Raw genomic sequence first — 20,244 nt, 5'->3', positions numbered from 1 at the left:
ATGTATTTTCTGCGCGTCACGCCGCTTGTATTTACGCGAGGGGATAAAAAAGGAGAGTGTGTGGTGCATTGTCGGGGCGCGGCTTTGTTTGTTGCATCCACGACAGGTCGTTTCGATCAGCTAAATCGTAACGCGGCGAAAAACTTTCAATAGGTATCCCCCATACCCCCCACCCTTTTCGAGGTAGGTTCTATTCAATTTCGCTGTTTCATAGGTTCGCGTCGACACGGTCGCTCCTGTAAAGCGCTAGAGTATGAACGGGGTTTTGTAATTAACGGACTTAACGGGTTGGGGAACTGAGAAAATCAATATCCCGGTAGCTTGCTGGCTCCCTGTCTTGATTTTATGCGACGAAAATCGTTTGTCGATCGGATTAAAGATCATTATCGTTTAGTTAAACATTTTGCAAGCTGTGCCTTCGTCAGAATCTTTATGCTTTTCCGAAATAATTATACAGGATGTTTCACAAAGTTTCTAAGATTTTGGGTGCTTATAGTACTCATCGATTGGAGTGAAAAATGTTTGACCAACGTAGACCCTGGAATCAAACCTTTCGACGTGAAATACGGAAGTTTAGTTTTTTTACATTTGTCGCAGATGTTCGATATGTCTTCTTTCCATTTTAAATACAAAACTCGCTTCCCTCGGATCAGAGATCGACATACATTTTCAGATATTCCTTTCTCTGCCTCGTGTTGTCGTGCAACCTTGAACCAATGCACTTTTAAACCGATTCTGCCGTTTACATTCAATATGTCGCGAACTGACACGACATCGAACGTTCGTAAATAGAAAAATTGATTTTCACATCGGAAGGATATATTTCAGGACCTACGATGTTGATTGAACTATTTTTTACTCCACTCGGTGAGTACTTACTTTAAGTCTTGGACTCCCTTTTGGAACCCTTTCTGGAACATCGTTGCCGATCGAATCACCATCAGTCCATTTATCTTACGAAAACCTTACTTATCTTTTTCTTGGATCACAATACATGTGTAGCGTAAGAAAATCTCCCCCCGTTACAAATACAATATTGTCAAAGCATTGTTGTGAAAGTTAGATAATACTGTGAAATTCTATATCGAGAATATACTCGATACAGGACTGGCCTAAACGAAATAGAACGTCAAGTTGGACTCGATGTAGGACCGCAAAGAGTTAAAAAAAACCATACTGCTGTCCTCGCACATTTTCCAGCCATTTATCTCGTGTCAAAGCATTTTCCGAACAGATTCCTGGTCGATTCCCATCCGCTCGGTTTCCTCCACTTTTTTTTTTCCCTTCTAGGAAGCATTCCGCGTCTGACCGCCGATTTTTTTTTCTTCTCCCTTCCCCCGTCGACTTTAAAGCAGCTTCGCTGTATGCATGATTGATGAGCTACGTAACGCCTTTCAGGTCTGTCGCATTGCTCCCTTTGAAAACACGCACACACGCCGTGAAATCGTAGCATTCGTAGTCCACTGTGAAACGACATTATCCCCTCCCCATTCGGTCGTTCGAGTGCAACCGTTCCGCCTCGTTCATCGCGAGTAGTTCTTGCAAAGAAACACATTGTCGTCCATCTTTCACGAAGACAGAGAGCTCCGGTATAAATAATCGTGTTGTTTTTTTTGTCACTCATTTTCAAAGCGATTTGCCCCGAGTCTTATGTAATTAACCACGGTTACTTAATTGTTCTAAACTTAATTGTAACACCACACTTCCACCCCCGGTTTACGCATTCATACGTCCAGTACGAATAAATCTCAACAGAGTTCCTCGTAATTGCCTCCCTGTTACGTTTCGCGAATGAAAAATTAAGCGGTGGCAGTTTGGAAACGTTTCAATGTTCAACCGGTTGTGTTCGCAAAACGGGACTTGTTGGTTAAAAACGCCGAGTTTTAGACGCTTTCAGAGAGCACCGATCACGAGGAACCGGAATTTATGGATTGATCCAAGGATCTCCCGCTTGGGCATAGTCGTTTTACGAAGACAGTACTGTCCCCGAGCTTTTTATTCGACTTTCGAGATGCGGTCCGGAATGGTCTCGAGACGGAATCAAATGGTGATGGATGAACGTTCCTAAAAGGGATAGCTGTCCATAATGATCTCCCATTTGCGTGGCCCTCGAAAGACATCCCCTCTCGCCCTTAAAGGCGATAGTTTTTCCCTCGAATAATTTTCCCGAAAGTGTATCCTGCTTTTAATACTTACGAAGAGGCGACTGCGAAGTCTTCTGTTTTTTTCTCGGGGGCAGAAAGCATCGCTAATTAAGGGTGCTCGAACGATAGAGTCAATTACTTGTAAGTAGATACTTCCAGGAGTCTCATAATTAGAAGTTTCATAATCGAGGGTCGAACTTCGTTTTTCTTTTTTTGTTTACCAAGGCCCGATGAGAGAAAATCCTCTTTCTCTCTCGAGGATATTTCGATCGTGGAGGACGATGGCAGCAGCGACGTTTCGCTATCGACTTAATTGAAATTTCATTCCAGTCGCCCGTATCATGACAATTCACTTCCCCGTCGCCGGGACACGAAGAAAGACGTTCTCCTCTCGACGACAATTACTGTCGACGGTTTTCCTTTATTTCGAACGATCCACCGTGATCCCGTCGCGAGAGGATCCAATAAAGGCCGGGAGACAATTTTCTCTTCCGCGAAAGAGACTTTCTCCGCCGTTCCGAGAGTTTCGTAGGTTGCTCCGTCTCGTTTTTTTTTCTTTTTTTTTAAGCGGTTCAAAGCTGTTCGTGTACACGGAACGATGCTCCTGGTTGCGCCTATCCTCAAAGAGGGATGCCTCGCGATAGAAAGAATCCGTGAAAGCCTCGTGTCGATCCTTTCAATCACGCCTTCTCCATCTTTCTTTGCCGTCTCGTATTCTTCGTTTTGAACCTCGAATATATTAAAATCTGTATATTAGCTGGCAGAGCATAGAACGCCATCGTGGGCGTCTATGTTAATAAATTTTATACGTGGCCTTCCACGTATCAACAAATTTTCCACTACAGAAAATCGTGTCGTGTTTTTCATTTATACCACTGTAATCCATTCTCGTCCTCTAATTCGCGAGAATCGTCGAAATTCCAAGGAAACAATCGTCAATGGAAGACCGTCGGCTGACCTTCGGCTCGCTTCGTGGAACATTTACCCCTTCCTGGTTCAAGGGAACGCGACGTTGGTAGCGCGGGAAGTAAACGAAGAAAGTTTCCCCGTCGCGAAGTTAATACGCCTCGCGTCGTTCGATGCATTTTTATATTTCAACCGTGAAACGGTTAGGGAAGACATTCACGGTCACGTTTCCGTCGAACGACTTCGTTCTTCGATCCTTTAATTCGATTCCTCTGTGCCCGTGAATATAATGCTCCGAGCAATAAACGTGTTGGACCTGGAGACTTCTCACCGATGCTTTCAGTAAATTCATTATTTAACGGTGCACGTTCGAGTTATCTTCGTACTCGTATCACCCCCCCCCCCCCCCCCACGAGAGATCTCTCGATAGGATAGGACTGCATTTGCCCCGGCTAAAGTATATCCTCGCTGGGTATAACCTTGCTCGGCCATTCGCGAAATTTAAATAAAGAGTGTCCCACAACTGGTAACGATTTTACGTGAAAAAATATGGAATAATATTCCTTCCTTTGAGACTTCGTCTTCGAGGAAATCGATTGCGAAGATTCATCTGTAACGCCTGTATTCGTTCTGGCAATAAGTAGAAACGGAATGCAATGAACAGACGCAGCAGCCGAGTCCCTATTCAATTGCACGCGTATGCAGCAGATTTTCAAACATTCTCAACGTCCACAACTGTTTCCTCCTTTACAATACCTTAGAATAATTTAATCCACTGAGAAAACGGTCGTTCCACAGACATGAAAAATTTACAGTACCTTCTAATTTCCGTAATACAGTCATCGATCTCACTGTGTCTTATCGTATCATCCCTTCCCGTCGAAAAGTCAAGGTACCTCCCGTCGAGAAGTCAAGGTTCTTCCCACGAAAGACATTCGTACCGAGCTGATTAATCTGCGGGGATATTTCGCAAAGTGGCAGCTCGTCGAACGATCCTTGTCGTTATTCCTGGATCGTCACAGAAGCGAGAATCCTCGTGGATTCATCGTGGACGAGATACGGGACGTGTTCGCGAGAAGGGGAAATTAGCCAGGGGAGGTAGGTGCACCAGCCCGACACTTTGTCCAGGGATACAGGCGCTGATGATACGGGCCAGGGTCAGGCTCTTGCACAGGATCGAACCGACCGTTCTGCGTCACGCCGCTGCGGGCTTTCCGCGTCGAAACGTTATACGAATCGTTTTCTCGTGGATCAGCTTCGATTGGTATTCAAGAACGAAGACGATCCCGTCCTGTCAACTATCGGGTATCGATGTATATTAACCGGCGACGATGAAAAGAAGGAGGAAAAAAACCATGGATAGAGTGTAAAATGTATCAGTGCCACGGGGCTGTTCTTCGTCGGAAGAGATCACGTTTCGCTTCCGATGGATACTTCTTTCTATTCGTGGAATTGCGTGGCCAGTCTGGAATATCGGGTGTCGACGTCGAGCACACGGAAAACACGTGATTCTTTATACACAGTTGGCTCCGCGAGATTCTTCATCGGAACTGTAGACAGAGGGAGTGTCTTCTTGGTGCATCGTTCCTTTCTTCGACCATTGATGAAGATAAATCTTTCCCAGTAACACTGAATTGGCACATTCGACTATGATAAACGACGGTGTCTGTTTGCCGATAGAAATCTATCCGAGTTGACAGTGTCTGTCAATGTATCTTTTATTCTCTCGACTTTTCTTTTTTACTTTCGACTTCTGAACGGTTGCCTGGATATATTCATGAGTTTTATTTTTTTTCTTTGTTGGAGAACTGTTCATTGTCACGTCACTTTTGCGCGAACTTCTTTATTATTCTTCGTAAATATATATATCTTCTAGATCGCTGGTCCTTGAATTACGATTTAGGAAAAACCTTTCGCACAGTCGAAAATGGTCTCTAACCTAGGTTACTTGATCATTACAAACTCTCCTCGATTATCGTCTGGCTTATTCTACACGATTATTGTCGAGGCATTATCCCCACCACTTGGAAGGGAGAGGCTGTGGAACTTCTCAAGTGTATACTTTGTTGCCCCTCTGCTTGTCTTCCTACAGGATTATTGTCCCAGCGCGGACCCGAGTTCGGGACGATAATCGAGACGGGTCTGTACACAGTTCACACAATCGGAGATGATTCAGAGCATTCGCTTGGCCTAAAGATTTTCTCCTCGTAGGAGAACCACTTTGCCTGTACTCAAGCAAGCTTCTCCGTCAACAAATAAGACTCTATTTATAATTTCCAAAGTTCAATTCTCTGCTGGTGTACAACCAACATTCTCGTCCACCTGTTCCGCGATCTATTTTGTTTTCTTTCTGTCACCGATTCTTACGATTAATAGTTTCCAGTATACGCACACGTTTCGATAATATCCAGCCCTGACGCGTTCAAACAACTTGTCACTGCGAACGAACCGACGAGCGCGCCGGTTCATGTTTAATTCAACCGTCGAAGAAATAATGTATCGCGGCGAGGCCTACCGCAGCTACCGGCGAATATCAGGAAAAGCGAAGGGGGGAGGCGGTGGGGGTGGCTGATAAATAATTTCCACGTGGTGCCGGCCGACCTGGCTGCAGGTCAGGGTCTCAATGTCAAGGCTGTACCGAGAGACCCCCTCGTAATCCACAAGGCTGATCTGACGGCTCCGAAGATCTCGTTTGACGCGAGCTAGTCCCCTCCAAACCGTCCCCTCCACCCCTCCGCGGACGATTCACCTTGACTTTACGATCCTTGGCGGGAGAACGCCTGCGCGAGCCCCGGAAAAATCAGGTTTCGTTTTAGTGTTTTTTTTTTCTCACCGAATGAAACGTGTCTGAAAGTCTAGAATTGAATTTTGAGCCTCGGGACGTTTGAAGTTTCTGGAAATTCGAAAGGTTTCTAGTTTATTCTGTGGGCGTTTTACGGTTTATTACTGTTGAGGATTCACGGTGCATTTCGTGACCTCTTAGGGAAATTATCCTAAGTGATACTGGTTGTAAAAATTATTGTACTATTGGGATAATTTCTCGAAAATTCCCTCGAGAGTAATAACTGTACTTTTCGCTTCTGATTTTTACGCTGATTACAATACGGAGATATTATTTAATTCGAATTTCAATCGGAAAATATGAAATTATGTCTTCCAGTTCTCCGTTCTTCGTTTCTTATTTCCTCTATGCCCTGCGGAAGGATTAACTTCTCTTTTCTCTACCGTTTCTTTTCGATCCCATTCATATCATCCGTGGCTGAAGGAGCGCAACAGTTTACGACATGCTCGCCTACGGAGACTCGTTTCTCGTTCGTCCTCCTATTTATGTTGCTCGTTCTCGAGACCCCGGTGTTCGTTCCGTCGCAGCTCCTGATGGCTTTCGCCTCTAGGCCAGGCTCGATCTGACCGCTTCTCCTTCCGTTACCGAAGAAGGATTTAAGGAAAGTGCTCTCTCTCTCCATACGTTTCAATTACCACAAAATCCCCTCATCGTAGAGTGTTAATAAAAATATGGGACACTTTCCGCAAGGTGAATCGTACACGACACATAGGACGAACATCAAGAATGATTAAATTGCGCTCGTGTCTACGTTTCCATAGTTATTTGTCGTTGAAAATACGCTCGAAATACGTCTCACACGACGGATTATATTGTAATCGAGATACGTGTTCTTTAACTGTTTCTCTAATTGCCTTTATTCGTTTTATTTTATTTCATTAATTAACTTTGTGTCATCGATCGATCTCGTGCATCATTTGGGAATCGAATGTTCAAGTATTTCGAGCGTATTTTCAATAATAAATAATTGGGAAACGAAGCCTCGAACCCAATTCCCTCATTCTTGATTTTTGTCCTAGTTTGTCACGTAGAATCCACCCTGTAGAAGACTGTCCCCCATTTTTATCAACACCCTATACACAGCCTGTCCGTGTGGCGTTTTATTGAATTCTGGTCTCGTCGCCACCTTACGTTCCGTACAATTAATCCCTCTCTTTGGAATCGAACTGGAGGACTCCCGATCTTTTCTCGATCCAGGACTTCTTTCTCATTCGGACGATCACGTAATTAAAAAAACGGGGGCCCGGGGGGTTGTTTACGGTCCCGAGGCGCGGTTCTAATCTCCTTTTCTGTTTCGCTTAACCAAACATTACGGGAGGGAACGGGGCAAAGAAGTACACCACGGCGATAAAGTTCGCGGGCTTTCGCAATTACCGAGTGGAATCGGGTCGAGGTTGCGTTTTACGAGCACCGTCTGCGCGTTGTTTTGCTTAGCTTCGGTTCGCGGACTAGAGAATTCGCTGGTCGCGATCGACTTTCAGAGCATTGTTCGATTGACGTTGAATGCGTGGTTCGACCGATCTCGTTGCTCGTAAGATTGCAAGTTCGAGCTGAAAGCTCCCACGGGCGGTCTCGAATCGTCGCTGAGAACTTTGTTATCCCCTCTGGTTCGACACGCCCCGAGTACCAAGGGGCGAACTCTCGAACTCTCGATTTTCAGTCCGAGTCCACCGTCTTTCGGTTTGTTTACGCTGGTCGGCCACGCGAGAAACTATTCTCCCCGATCGCTATAGAATGACTCAGTGGCGTCGATAAACTTTAGACAGAAGTTCTGCACAACCACGTCGAATGTATTCGCTTTTCGTCTGGTAGAGAAGGGTTCGAAGAAAGTTCTTGGCTGATTATTAGGAATTGTTGGATAAGAAATGGAAGAATATCCCTTTGGAGAATGTAGAACGAGTATTGTATACCGAAAGAAATATCAGTTTAGCTCGAACACAATGATAAAGTTTTTTCCAACCGATTCGCTCTGGCAATTCGTCAATGCGGACGAAACGGGCTAACACATCGAATCGAACCGTAAACTTGAAATCGGGAGGACTTGGTGAAGTCATTTCTGAAAAAAAAAATTCATCAAATGTCCGAGAATTTCTTATGATCAGTGCACTGTGCGTCGGTCCAGCGCGCAAGGGGTTGAACAAGTCGCCTCGATTCACTGGCGGTTAATTGAAAAATGCACCGTTGCTGCGAGGATAACGACGAGAGTGAATTTCTCCCCTTCTTTGACGCTCGGTAGACGACGCAAAGAGAAAGGTTTCTCTCTCCAATACGGGGCCGTTCGTCCGCGAGGTAACACAGAGGCGCGGCGGTTTGTTCCCTGTAACGCTTCGTTGCTCGTTGTTCGGTGACGTCGCGCGTATCAGTTACAAGGGGGCTTAACGACCTACATATACAACATAACGCCGGGGGTCCCGTGCCACCCTCCCACCCCTGTAAGCTTAACGGTTCATTTCCGAGCGGATCAACGATCTATCGGAGCTCCTCCCTTCAACGCCGTGTGTCGTTAAATACCTTTCACGGTTATTTGACCCATACGCAATGGAAATTATCCGAGGGAAATTGGACACGGCCGACAATCATCGTTTCGTGTTCGTGATCCACCTTTCATTTTCCCAAAATCGGTGTTATCCGTTTTCTTTTCGTTTCGACGATTCTCGTCGGTTCTCGGAATTACCGTCGGTGTTCCCTCTGGGGGATGGTGGGGGCTCGACGACGTAGCCTCGTTCTCACAACGATCGTAGGTGTGACCCTAGCACACACCAGCCGGATAAAAAACTCGCGACAATTTTCTCCCGGTATCTCCGTCGGGATCTATTCGTAGAGGCTCCTCCACCATCGTGTATTTCTGCCACCGTGGCAACCATCACGCGCAGTGGATGGTGCTGTATTTTTAGCAGTCACGAGCCTTAGAAGCGAGCCGTTTCCCTCCCCCTACTCCTCTTCCGTTGTTCGACGGCGCGAAACAATGCTCCTGCATATACCTGCACGTTATTGTATACCAACGCTAACATCTATTTAGATCTTATTCTTATAGTGTTAGTGTTGGACATCTGGGTACTTTGTGATGACTATTCCTAACCTAGGAAATCAATCCTCCACAATATACACGCATAATGCTTCACTGTACGACCTCGTCGTTTCTTTATACAGGATGGACCAATTGTTATGACGCTTGTATAATCAAATTATAGGTTTATCTATGAAAAATTGAAGGTGACCTCGTAAATTCTGGAAAAAAAGGGTTGACAAATTTGTTAGAATTACTTTAAATCTCTCATTGAATCATGTTTTATACCAGCCAAACAAATTTTCGATCGAAAAATCTGATCACGTTTTGTCGTCCACCCTGCATATCGGGTAAGTACGAGATCCCTCCTTTTGGTTCGATAATAAGACGGTCTCTCGCATCCTCCGGTTCGAAAACATCGGTATTCTCCATCGATCTCGCGTTTCGCGACCCTGTTCGTCGATAAATAATCGACCAACGTGACCGGCATGATAACAGGCCGCGGGGCAACTTATCCAGCATCGGTGGAATAACACCTCGCCCTTTGGCCGAAGCGTCGTGCTCTCAAAAGCTGCTTCTGCAGTTCAACGAATAATCCTGCAAAGCTGTGCCAGCAACTACCCACGGTTTTTTACGTTCTTAAACCACGCCACGGCACCGAGACTCGGCAGATGGATTTATGGATTAGTTGAAGTTAATCGCGGTTCAGGAGAGTCCATTTGTTGGATCGAAACCGTCGCTCGAACAGCCACAGTGTTTATTAAAACACGGGGGAAAACAGACGCTGTAAATCCGTCGTTTACACCGCGACAAGGTCCACGCTTTAACCCCGGATTTTATTAGCAATTTCACGCTGGAAACGCAATTTAAGACGCCATTAGCGGACTACGTGAGCGCGAGCCGGGTGTTACGGGGGTGGAATTAGCGAAGAAGGAATGGTTTCGAGGGTCTTTTTTTTTTTTCGGGTGGATGGAACTCACCGTAGCACTGTTTTATCAAATACGAGCGATATACACTCGTCCTCGAGTTACGGTGTAGTACAGCTCGGTAATGTAATTTTGCAATAGTCACCCGTGTACGTATGTACGTAACTTTCTAATTATCCAACGCGCGAAATTGATTGCTAAGCCGTGCCGGCCTGTTCCATTAATTGATTACGAACTCACGCGTCCACGCTGTGTTACCCCGAATATAATTAATCGACCTGAGAGGGAGATGACTTCCATCCGGGTGCTTTCACGGGGGGAATCTGACCTCTGCACTGTAATCTCGAACACTTTCTTTGTACGTCCGTTTAACCCTTTCAGTACCTTGGAGCCGATAAATCGGCTTTGTGAATTTACCGCAAAATACCTTGAGCGTTTCATTTTTAATATAACTTAAATATATGTAATGACACTTACTTTAAGGTATTCTTGGATGGTACTCGGAAAACTTATAAGGTACTAAAGGGGTTAATTATCCGCGAGAACAGCGCGAGAATCCAATCGCCCATGTTTTTATCGATCGTGAAATACATCTGTTTGCCTCGATCTCCGCGGTGGTCGCCACGTTTGTTTGTCACAGCATTCCCGGATGTCACCGCGGAAATTAACACTGACGTCCGTGCATCGAAAGCTCTTTTCAATTTTCCAGAATTTAACGACGCGTTGCGAAAACAATTCCCGCTGTTATCGGGGGTGGGTGAACGCAACGAGCCGCGGGCCGATCGATGTCTTTATTAAATTTTCATTGATCGTAAGCTCTCGCCGCGCGCCACCGAACAGGAATTTACGGATCTCACTCACGTGTGCCTCGATTTAATCCGTAAAATCGTTCGAATTTTTCGATCTCCGTGGATGGGCGGTGATCCAGATCGAGGGGTCTCGACGATCGTTTCACCCTTCGACGCGGAGCGTCTGAACGAAATGTCCGATCGAGCGCGTTTTTCCAGACGTGACGGGCGCGTCGTCGAGTCAACGGAAATTGATTCGTGAAAATTCACGATGTTACGACACGGTGGTAGGATACAGACCTGCAACGGCGTCGGCGTTTCCTGATGATCGGCCCCGGCGAACGGTGGATACAATTGCGCGAGGCACATCACCGCCTCGTTGCAGAACTTCAATCCCATTACCTCTTCGTCCTCTCGGCCGTAGCGAAAAGTCAACGTAATTTGCCCGAACACCTGAAACACACGAATCGGCTAATTAGTGTACAGAGAAACGAGTAATCGCGGCCGCGATCGTTAACGTGGACCATCCCGACCGCGGACCGGCCATTAAATCTTTCCAGCAATTATCCACGGATTCGGTAATGACATGCATCCGATTCGTCGCGATAATTTTTCTACTCAAATGGGTTTCGCGTGGCTCGTTGTGTCTGGCGAGAATCGACTCGTTATAACGATCCCGACGCATCGTTCGCGATATCGTTAGGAAGAGAAACGAAAGGAAATATAAGTTTCTTGACTGACGGTTTTAAGTTTGTGCAATGTGTAACGACGAAATAAACAGGCGCGTTGTTACGTGAACGGTAACAGTGAATATTATTTTCATGGGAAAACCTGAATCTCACAACAAATTTCTTGTGTGAAACACTGTACTCTGTACTCTGTTCGCTCTCTAATCCCTTTCTGCCCCACCAGGCTGTCACTTCCTCACGCTTTTCGCAGCATATCCCCTCATTCCAGACAGCAACACACACCCACGCGCATCCCTTTTTTATTCATCCCATTTCCACTCCTTTGGATTCCTTTCTATCTCATTCACATTCCCTTCCATTCCTTTGGATATCTTTCCATTCCTCTTCCTTACTTTGCATTCCTTTCCATTCAATTCGGTTAGTTCGAACGGATCGCGGTGTCCCAACCCGCGACATCTCAACCCTTCTCGCGTGTCCATAAATTCGGCGTGTCCGCAAACTTCGAGATGTAAGTTTAATTAGGTTTGCCGGGGTGGAACACGTCGCGGACGATTCCGTGAGCAAATTAACCTCTCCACGGTGTCTTTGTACGGGTGAACTTGGACGAATGGGCTCGTTAGTAAGCCGATTCGTTGAATGGAACGCCGCTTTAAACGAGTTACAGCGCCGCGACCCCGTTGGACCTTGCGTCGGTTCTTGCGTTCACCACGATCGCCGAGGATCATTAGATCCGGAAGTTTCTCGCGAGAAAGGTGTAAGTTTGCAACGCGTCATTGGTGAACGAGGATTCTAGTACACCCACCTCGAAAGTATTACGAAGTTAAAATGATTTTTATAGGGATAAAAAAAAGAAATCGATCGAGCCTCGACTCACCTTCTTGTCTTGCAAGTAGTCACGATCAACCAATAGCACGCCCTGCAGTCTGTCGATCCTCGACTCGCTGACGATCAGGTCTCTGCTCACCAAGTACAGCGTGAGCTTGTTGTTCGGCGATGATTTCTTGTACACCCTGGACAAACAGAGACAAAGAACAACGGTGAACGAAATCTGGGAGACGGACAATGAGGAGTACACGACTACGTTCGAATTTCCCTTGATTTTCCGCGTAATAGAATCCCGTAAAACAGCCAATTAACCGTCTCACGTTTCTGTCTACATTCAGCCTCGTGTATACCCGCCTGCGCACCGGTTACTTTCTGGCCTTCTTTGTCTCTTTGGTAATTCGTTTCAATTTCAACCACGTCGGAGAACGGAATCGCAGGCCTGATTTTCGTGTCATTATCATCAACGTTGTCACGATCGATTGTTCGTTTTTTTGTTTATTTTTGTTTTGTTCTTTTCAGGATCACGGCCTATTCTTGTATCGTAATTCCCGTCCCGCCTGTCGTTCAGTTACGCGAGTTAATAATTCCTATTGGAATATATCGCGTTCGAGGGGACAACCGACACGTTTAAATACGGTATCTCGTTCGTATTATTAATGCCAATCGATCGTGCCACGGCATCGATAAATTCGCGTGCTACGGAGATAATTGCGCGGATACGGGACACACACACACACAGAGGGATGCGTAAATATTTTTACAGGCCGTACGAGTACCAACGATTTAAAATGCGTATATACACTCGCTTGCAATAATATTTACGCGAACAGCCTCCGCGATATCGTTAAATCGAACAGAATATCGCGGCTTCTCCCGTCGTTCCACTGTTTTGCATAGTTTCGCGCGGAGGTCTTAGCCGTGTGCGGTTACAATCTCTGGTAAACATTCACCAGGGTTACGTACATAGTAATTAATGCATGAAATATCAGTAACTCGATAATGATCTCTCTCTCTCTCTCTCTATCCATGCATACCTCGACCGAGGTAGGAATATTGTATAATAATCACATGTACACACGCCCCGAAAGAGAGCATTTAAAATCAACTAACGGATCATCGCTCGGCCTGGAACGAAATTTTCACCGTCTCTCGATTGGTCGAAAATTAGTCCGGACAGTTAAAAATAACTCTGACGATAATTCAGAATATCTCTACCGTGATATCAATCTCGGCGATCCCGACCGATAGCCGCGTATTTATCCAACCCGTTTAATCCCAAAATCGCAGCCATTACCCGATTTCGAATGCACTCCGGTGTAGAACTAATCCGCTTGTCCGAGTCCTCTAGGCTCCACCCCTGGGCTGAATTATTATCAGCGAAAATATACGGCTGATGCATACTCTCCGGTGCATATGGCCGCGATAAAAGTTGTTTACGATCGTGAACTTTGACGCCCAAGTCTGTCGAAACCATCCCACCCCTTCCCCGCGACTCGAAGTTCATCCAAAAGGAGTTAATGGCAAGACACCGCGGCGCACCCTCTTGGGGGGTTGCTCTCCGGGTACATTTGAAAGTTTCGAACTAGGTTTAATTAAACGGAGTAGCTAGTTTCTAAGCTTGGCTTTCGTCCAGCCATCTCCCGTTTCTATGAGTTTTTCATTAAACGCAGCGACACGGTTGTTGCGTTGATTAATTAGCGACGCATCGCTGCTCTCGAATTGTCCCTTTGACGAATATTCGACGTTTCGATGACGATTCACACATGTTCGCGTTTCAGCTAAATGAATGTTTTCGATCGCGTCGCTACTCTGTTGTCACACGAATAGACTGCGGATTTCCATGAAAAATGTCATTTTCATGAAGTAATTCATAAGGACAAAAATAAATGTAGGAATACTTTTCTTCCTTTAAATATCTTGTTGGGTTAATAATAAAATAGAAAACTCGTTGATGAAAATTTCGTGTGCTATTGTCTTTCAGCACTGCAGTAAATCCTAACGTTGACTTTTTAACGAAGTTTAGCACAGTTTGGAATTCTGAAGCTAATGATATTTGTTTCAGAAATATTTCATGTTCAGTGCCGCGGAACCTTCGAACACTTATCGAGGATTTACTGTATAGGCTATGATTGTATGAGAACTGCAGTCTACTCATGAAACTACTGGACTTACTATGTCCAGCTTGAATATTACCTTTGATTGTTGAACGAGTCCAATACGTTGTCGCAGGCAGTCTCGACTTTTCTGAAACACAGGGCAATTCATGGAGGTGTTAGAGATTTCGTGTTTCACGGAAATCTTGTTAACAAACGTCACGTCTAGAAGGATTCAGATTTTTGCTCGAGTTGTTCGCCGGCGTGATGGTTCTCTTTGCACAGTTTTTCCATCCACTGGGAAGATCCAACGTTCTTTTCTCGTCTCGCGTAAACACGGTTTAGTCGAAAGGGATCAAAGCCGTGCGAGTACTCGCCGCTTCGCCCTCAGCGTTCAATTTGTAATTGACCGCCGGCATTTTCACCCGAAATAATTTATGCATGAACCTCATCCTCGCGGCCTGATTCGTTCCACGTGCACGGAAGTTAAATCGTGAAAATCCTTCACAAATGGGGGATAAAAACAGGGAGGAAACGGATAGGAGCCCTGCGTTTCTACAGGGTGAAAAAAAAAAGAGGGTCTTGAGAACACTGTTAGTGAATAATGACGTCATCGAAGTCGACCCCTTCAATTATAATACGAATTATTATCCACTTTCATTTCAATGAAAATTTATAAGCTTCTAAATTTTCTATTGCTCGAGCTAAACAAAGCGTGTAACATCTGTTAAATTTTTATTCTGAACCACTATGCGGTCGCATCGATCGCCATGAGACCTCGCGACAGACAAACTTTAATTTTCTTCTCCCTTTCGCCGGGGGCCGTTTCGACAAGTTCACGTACTTTTTTAATAAAATCTCCTGAACTGGTGCTATCAGAAGACAGAGAGAAAAAAAATACATTTGCGCGGAGCAAGAGTCGCGACGAAAAATAACCAGCGGGGAAACGTGCATTTATCTTCACGGACTATACACAAGCTGATTTAATAGCTCTGCGAGTCCTGCGAGCACGTGACCGTCATACTTAACGCGTCCAAGTAGAGAAAGTCGACATTAGTCAGACCACGTGATAAACATAAAGATCACACACACACACACACACACACACACACAAACACACAAAAAGAAAGACGTTAAGAAAAATAATTTCCTTGGAGATTTTTTACTTCGATTCTGGATTACTCGATTATTAGAATCACTATATCGGAACAATCCTTTTTATTTATCTCGTCGATGGGCGTATCGACAGAGCCAAGACACGAGAAACAGAATCCAACGAACTATCCCGAACTTTTAACAATACTACTTTTCCCCGAGACTGGATCTCCTTACTTTTACTTCACTTTTCAACAGTTTCTCGCGGTCGAACCTCGCCTCTTCCCCGGACGGGTGGTCGTGATTTATCGAACAAGTCCAGACATTACGGGCGTAATGGATCGAAAGGGGAATGCATCTTCGAGCTGTTGGGCTCCGTTGTCGTCCGTAAAATTACGGCAAAGTCCCTGACATTCCGACGCGTTCCGCGCCATTTACGACCGTTCCTCCCACCGCTTCTCCTGCCAATTAGTCGCGGGAAGGTTCAGAAAGTGCCCCGGTAATTATTTTTTTTTTTTTTTACGATTTTTGTAACATCGTTCTTGAGACTTTTATCCGTTCGGTCGTTCCACAAGTCGTTCGCAGCTGGATCACCCGTGTGTCACGGAATCGGCTCTTTCGCTCATCGTTCCTCGCGTTTATCGCGAATTATTCGAGTCGTGCCACGGGAAACGACTGGGTAAATATCACGGCGAGGCTAGCCATCTGGCGGACTTTATGGCGGAAGTAAACAAGGGAAAGGGTGGAGGTGGGGGATGCTCCGGTAATTTTCTCGAAAAGAAACTAGCCGGGAGAAGGCGGGAAAAACAAAAAAAAACGAAGCAAAAATTGCGGTTCTCTGATCGCAATAACCGACCGCGAAGCGGATAAAGTTTCCACGCTTTTGTGATGGATCCCCTTCGTTTCCTTCGATATTAACATCCACGGTTTCATAAAGGGAACGCGTATGTTGGGTCAAGGGTGAACTTGATTGCCTCGTATGTGTTGCGTGCAATTTGCAAATTGTTCTTCCTCTTTGCCGTTTCAGCGCGAATTCGGACGTTGTACAGGTGGTTGTAACAGTTTTGTGTCGTTACAACGATACAGGTCCACGGGAAACGCGACCAATTCTGCGGTGCTGCACGCGTGACGAGAAACGCGGAATTTCCGTCACGATCGTGACTCGCGCGAACGTGTGCTATGAATTTCCACGATTTTATTTCGACCCTGTTCGCTGAATTCCAACCGTGAAAATGCCGGTGACGTTTCAATTGACACCAATGTCGCTTCTTTTTTGTCTGTGTTTGTACAGGGTGTCTCGAGTTGGGTAGAGTATTTATTTAGTTGTTATACGAGTACACACCCAGTATGCATATATATCAATTAAATCGAAATAAAAGTAGAAACAGTTATAGCAACATTAACATTCAATATTAATCATAATAGAGAATTTTTACAGTATCGTACAGTCAAGCAGGGGGTGATTCTATAAGAAAAAATAAGTTGAAGAAAAGAATACATTTGTTTCGTTTTAATGTGGAAAGCATGTGTTTGTTCTGGTGATAAGTAGAAACGGTATGTAGTGGTCAGACGCGTTAGCCAAGTCTTATTCTACTGCGCGTGTGTCCAATAAATCTTGAAGTTCGATTATCGATTACTATTCTCTTATTTTTCGACTTATTTTTTCTTATAGAATCACCTCCTGCCCGATTATGCAACCCAATCTGAGACATCCCATGCAAATAAAGTATTTGTTTGTCGCGAAAGTTGCGATTCCGTGCGACAAGACATTGTTCGTCTACTCAGTGGCAGTCTGATTCTTTATTGATGCATCACGAAGACAAGGCAACCTTCTCACGGATCCGCCAACGTCTCCGTTATGGTTCTACTATCGAGGGTACTATCATTCTCCTCGTCGGAACTAGAATTTTCTCCGTAACCTTGTCGATTGGAAATACGTTACATCAAGGAAAATATCCATCCCTCTTACGATAACCAGGCCATCAAACGGAGCACACTATGGAAAACTCTATTTCCCACGGCTTTCACCACGCTGCGCTCTCGTCGGATCGATATATATACAGGGTGTCTCAAAATAGCTTCTACTCCCAGAAATGGGGGGTTCCTGGGATGATTTGAAATAATTTTTTCCTTAACAAATATATTATCCGAGGCTTTGTTAACGAGATATTAACGAAAAACCCCAAAAAATCAAAGCGCGAGTCTGTCGGTCGATTTCCCGCGATATCCGTTGGCTATCAATCGCAGCACGTATTCGAACTCGTTCGATAGACTCGCGCTCTGATTGGTCGGGTTTTTTTTTCGTTCATATCTCGTCAACAAAGCCTCGAATAACATTTTTGCTAAGGAAAAAGTTATTTCAAATCATCGCAGGAACTCCTTATTTCCGGGAGTCTATTTCGAGACACCCTGTATGCAACGAAATAGCATCGTTCGCGGCCACCTTAGCCAGCTGCTTCGAAAGTTACCCTGTTTAACGAACCGGTGGTCGTTACGGCATACGCGCGCAGAACCGATCCACGGTTTAGTGCGACCCGAAGCGTGTGAGTCCACGACAAACTTCTCCCTGTTGCCCGGTTCGAACTCGTAAAACTGTTCGTCGAAAGTGGTCGTAAGCAGTTCGATAAGATCTCGCGAGTGTTGTCCGTACGAAGAACCGCTCCTCGCGTCGCTTACACCCCTGGAATAAAAACCAGCGCGCCCTGAGGCAGAGAACGTCCGGGAATGGGATAATGGAGCTTTCAGACTCGCGATATGTACGTCGAGATAAAAAATGTTGTCGGTGGCACCGTGAGTTTCGAGGTGGTGAGCGTATCTTCCACGAGGACCACGCGTGGTGTCTACGTCGGATGTCATAAATATCCTCTCCTCGACTCGACGGTGCCGGGGCGAGCATGTAAACGCGGACAGACAGCAGCGTACGCGCTGAGAAGACAGGCTACGCGATAAGACACATCCGGGCTCTTGGGAAGATTTTCCGCCGGAGTTTTCCACAGTTTGCGCTACTGTCTCTTGGAAATTCGCGTACAATGTCCTCCGAGATACGGGATTTCTGATCTTGACAACGTAACAGCGTCCCGTTCTCGCGAATCGATACAGGATGTACCGTTTTTAACACGTTGACTGCAAGCTACGAGATAACTCGTAGTTGAAACATTGCAAACATGCTGGATTATTTAAATATCTCTACAAAATTTTGACAATAAGATTAATATCACAGTATAATTTAAAACAAGACAAGTAATCTTTATTAATGAAACGCATATATTTTCAAAGATTTATGACTTAAAAAACGAAATAAAGTGTGTCTGGCTACGTATTGCCTTTTCCACTGTGCCAGTCAACGTGTTAAACTTCATATTCGAATTTATGAAATGTTCGATCTTTTTTCGGTAACGTCGATCGACCATTTTGTACCATTGACCACTTTGTATCATCGACTATTTTTATCATCGACCATTTTTAGTCGTTTATCCGGAAAGCTGGTTGGTTATTGTTATTCCTCCCTCGTGAAGTCCTCCCGTGTTCCGTGTGATACGAGATATATCACGGTCGCATCGATCAGTTACAGGGTGTCGTTCGATCAAGATTCTGGGTGGAGGAAGGGAAGGGTTCAAGGTCGGTAGGAATCAATTCGTCTGCCCCGGAGTTTTTATATTTTAACGATAACTATTTGACCTCTTTCCCAGAGTCTCTACCTCGCGATGAACTTTCGTGAAATCCTCTCTGCGGCGCGTGCCAGGGTGACTTGGAATAGCTTGGAATTTTAGAGAATTCGTACCGAATGCTACGAGCCAATTATTTTCTCTACCTTGTTGTGTTTCCACGGTTCTATTCCCCCGAAACTTGAATCGTTTCGCCTCGAGGATCAGGTGTACACGCTGTCTCAGTAACGATTGTTTGGAACTTGGGTCTTCAAAGGGTCGAGGAGCGTTCGTCTCGTTGCCATTTTAGACGAATCGTCTTTAAAATTAGTTCGTATTTTTTTTTTTTGGATTCCATTGATTTACGGTTTGTTCTCAATATCCATAACGCAATTAACGCAAAGCTTGAATTAATCAGGAGATCTAACCGCTGTGGACATAGTAGCCTCGAAGTATAAATTTAATAATTGTCATCGAAACGTATTTAAGAATTTATCGTCTTTTTGTTTTCCCGTGAATCAACTCTCAATCAACCTTTATTGTTTGTAGAACGACGAGCATAGTTGCGATCTCGCCCCGGTGAAATTGCACAGAATTGGTTTCCTCTCGTCCCGCCGGCAAATGAAAAATAATACCGACCCACGTTCTCGTAACAGGGATGCAAATTAATTCAACTAACGACGAGTCCGGAACAACAACGAACCCTCCGTATACACGCAACGTTTAAACTCTTTTCGTGAAAATATACTTTTTAATCGATACGGTAATCCCCTCCCTCTCGACTCTATTATCTGTTCCGATGGAAAAAACAATCCCGCGACTGCTGCGTTTAATTTGCAATTTATCGGCTCACTGTGCTACCAATTTCCATTTCGAAAAATCGTAATCACAGAATCGTTGGAACTATTTTTACACCCGCTCCGCGATATTCTTCCCCGAATTTCTTCCACGATTTTCTTCCCCCCTTTCTATAGCTCCGATTGACACGCTTGTTCGATGTTACAGTATTCACGAAAGAATCACGATCGAAGGATCGCCACCCCTGATGGGGATAATTGTCCGTCTGCACGTGAACACAACTCGACGGTCCCCGGGAGTACCGACAATTTCCGTTTGTCGCGAAGTCGTTCCGGCGGGGTGGAGCAACGGTGACATCGAAGAACCTTCTCCATCATCCATATTTATCAACTCAACCCCGTCTGCCCTTCACCGATAGGGTTCGCCTAGAAGGCACACACCACCATTGTCGACCTTTCTCGCTTTCGATCGACAGCCAACTACGGGT

At 45.2% G+C, this 20,244-nt stretch overlaps 2 protein-coding genes across 2 annotated transcripts in view; one reads left to right on the top strand and one right to left on the bottom strand.

The window, feature by feature from the left end:
* The window catches only part of LOC107189609 (sex-regulated protein janus-A-like), a 54,998-nt gene that overhangs the window by 8,496 nt on the left and 26,258 nt on the right, over positions 1-20,244 (top strand). The gene's annotated exons all lie outside the window — the stretch shown is intronic.
* Positions 1-20,244, bottom strand: part of LOC107189579 (arrestin homolog) — a 32,010-nt gene that overhangs the window by 6,971 nt on the left and 4,795 nt on the right. Inside the window, exons 3-5 of the mRNA XM_015578140.1 lie at positions 14,321-14,371; positions 12,177-12,312; positions 10,914-11,066 (exon numbers count right to left, since the gene is read on the bottom strand). Of these exons, the coding sequence (XP_015433626.1) occupies positions 10,914-11,066; positions 12,177-12,312; positions 14,321-14,371 (340 nt within the window). The remainder of the gene's footprint in view (positions 1-10,913; positions 11,067-12,176; positions 12,313-14,320; positions 14,372-20,244) is intronic.

The sequence above is a fragment of the Dufourea novaeangliae genome, unplaced genomic scaffold, assembly GCF_001272555.1.
Source record: "Dufourea novaeangliae isolate 0120121106 unplaced genomic scaffold, ASM127255v1 scaffold165, whole genome shotgun sequence".
In the NCBI taxonomy this organism is placed as follows: domain Eukaryota; kingdom Metazoa; phylum Arthropoda; class Insecta; order Hymenoptera; family Halictidae; genus Dufourea; species Dufourea novaeangliae.
The sequence above is the reverse complement of the archived record's forward strand: the minus strand, read 5'-3'. Positions and strand labels throughout refer to the sequence as shown.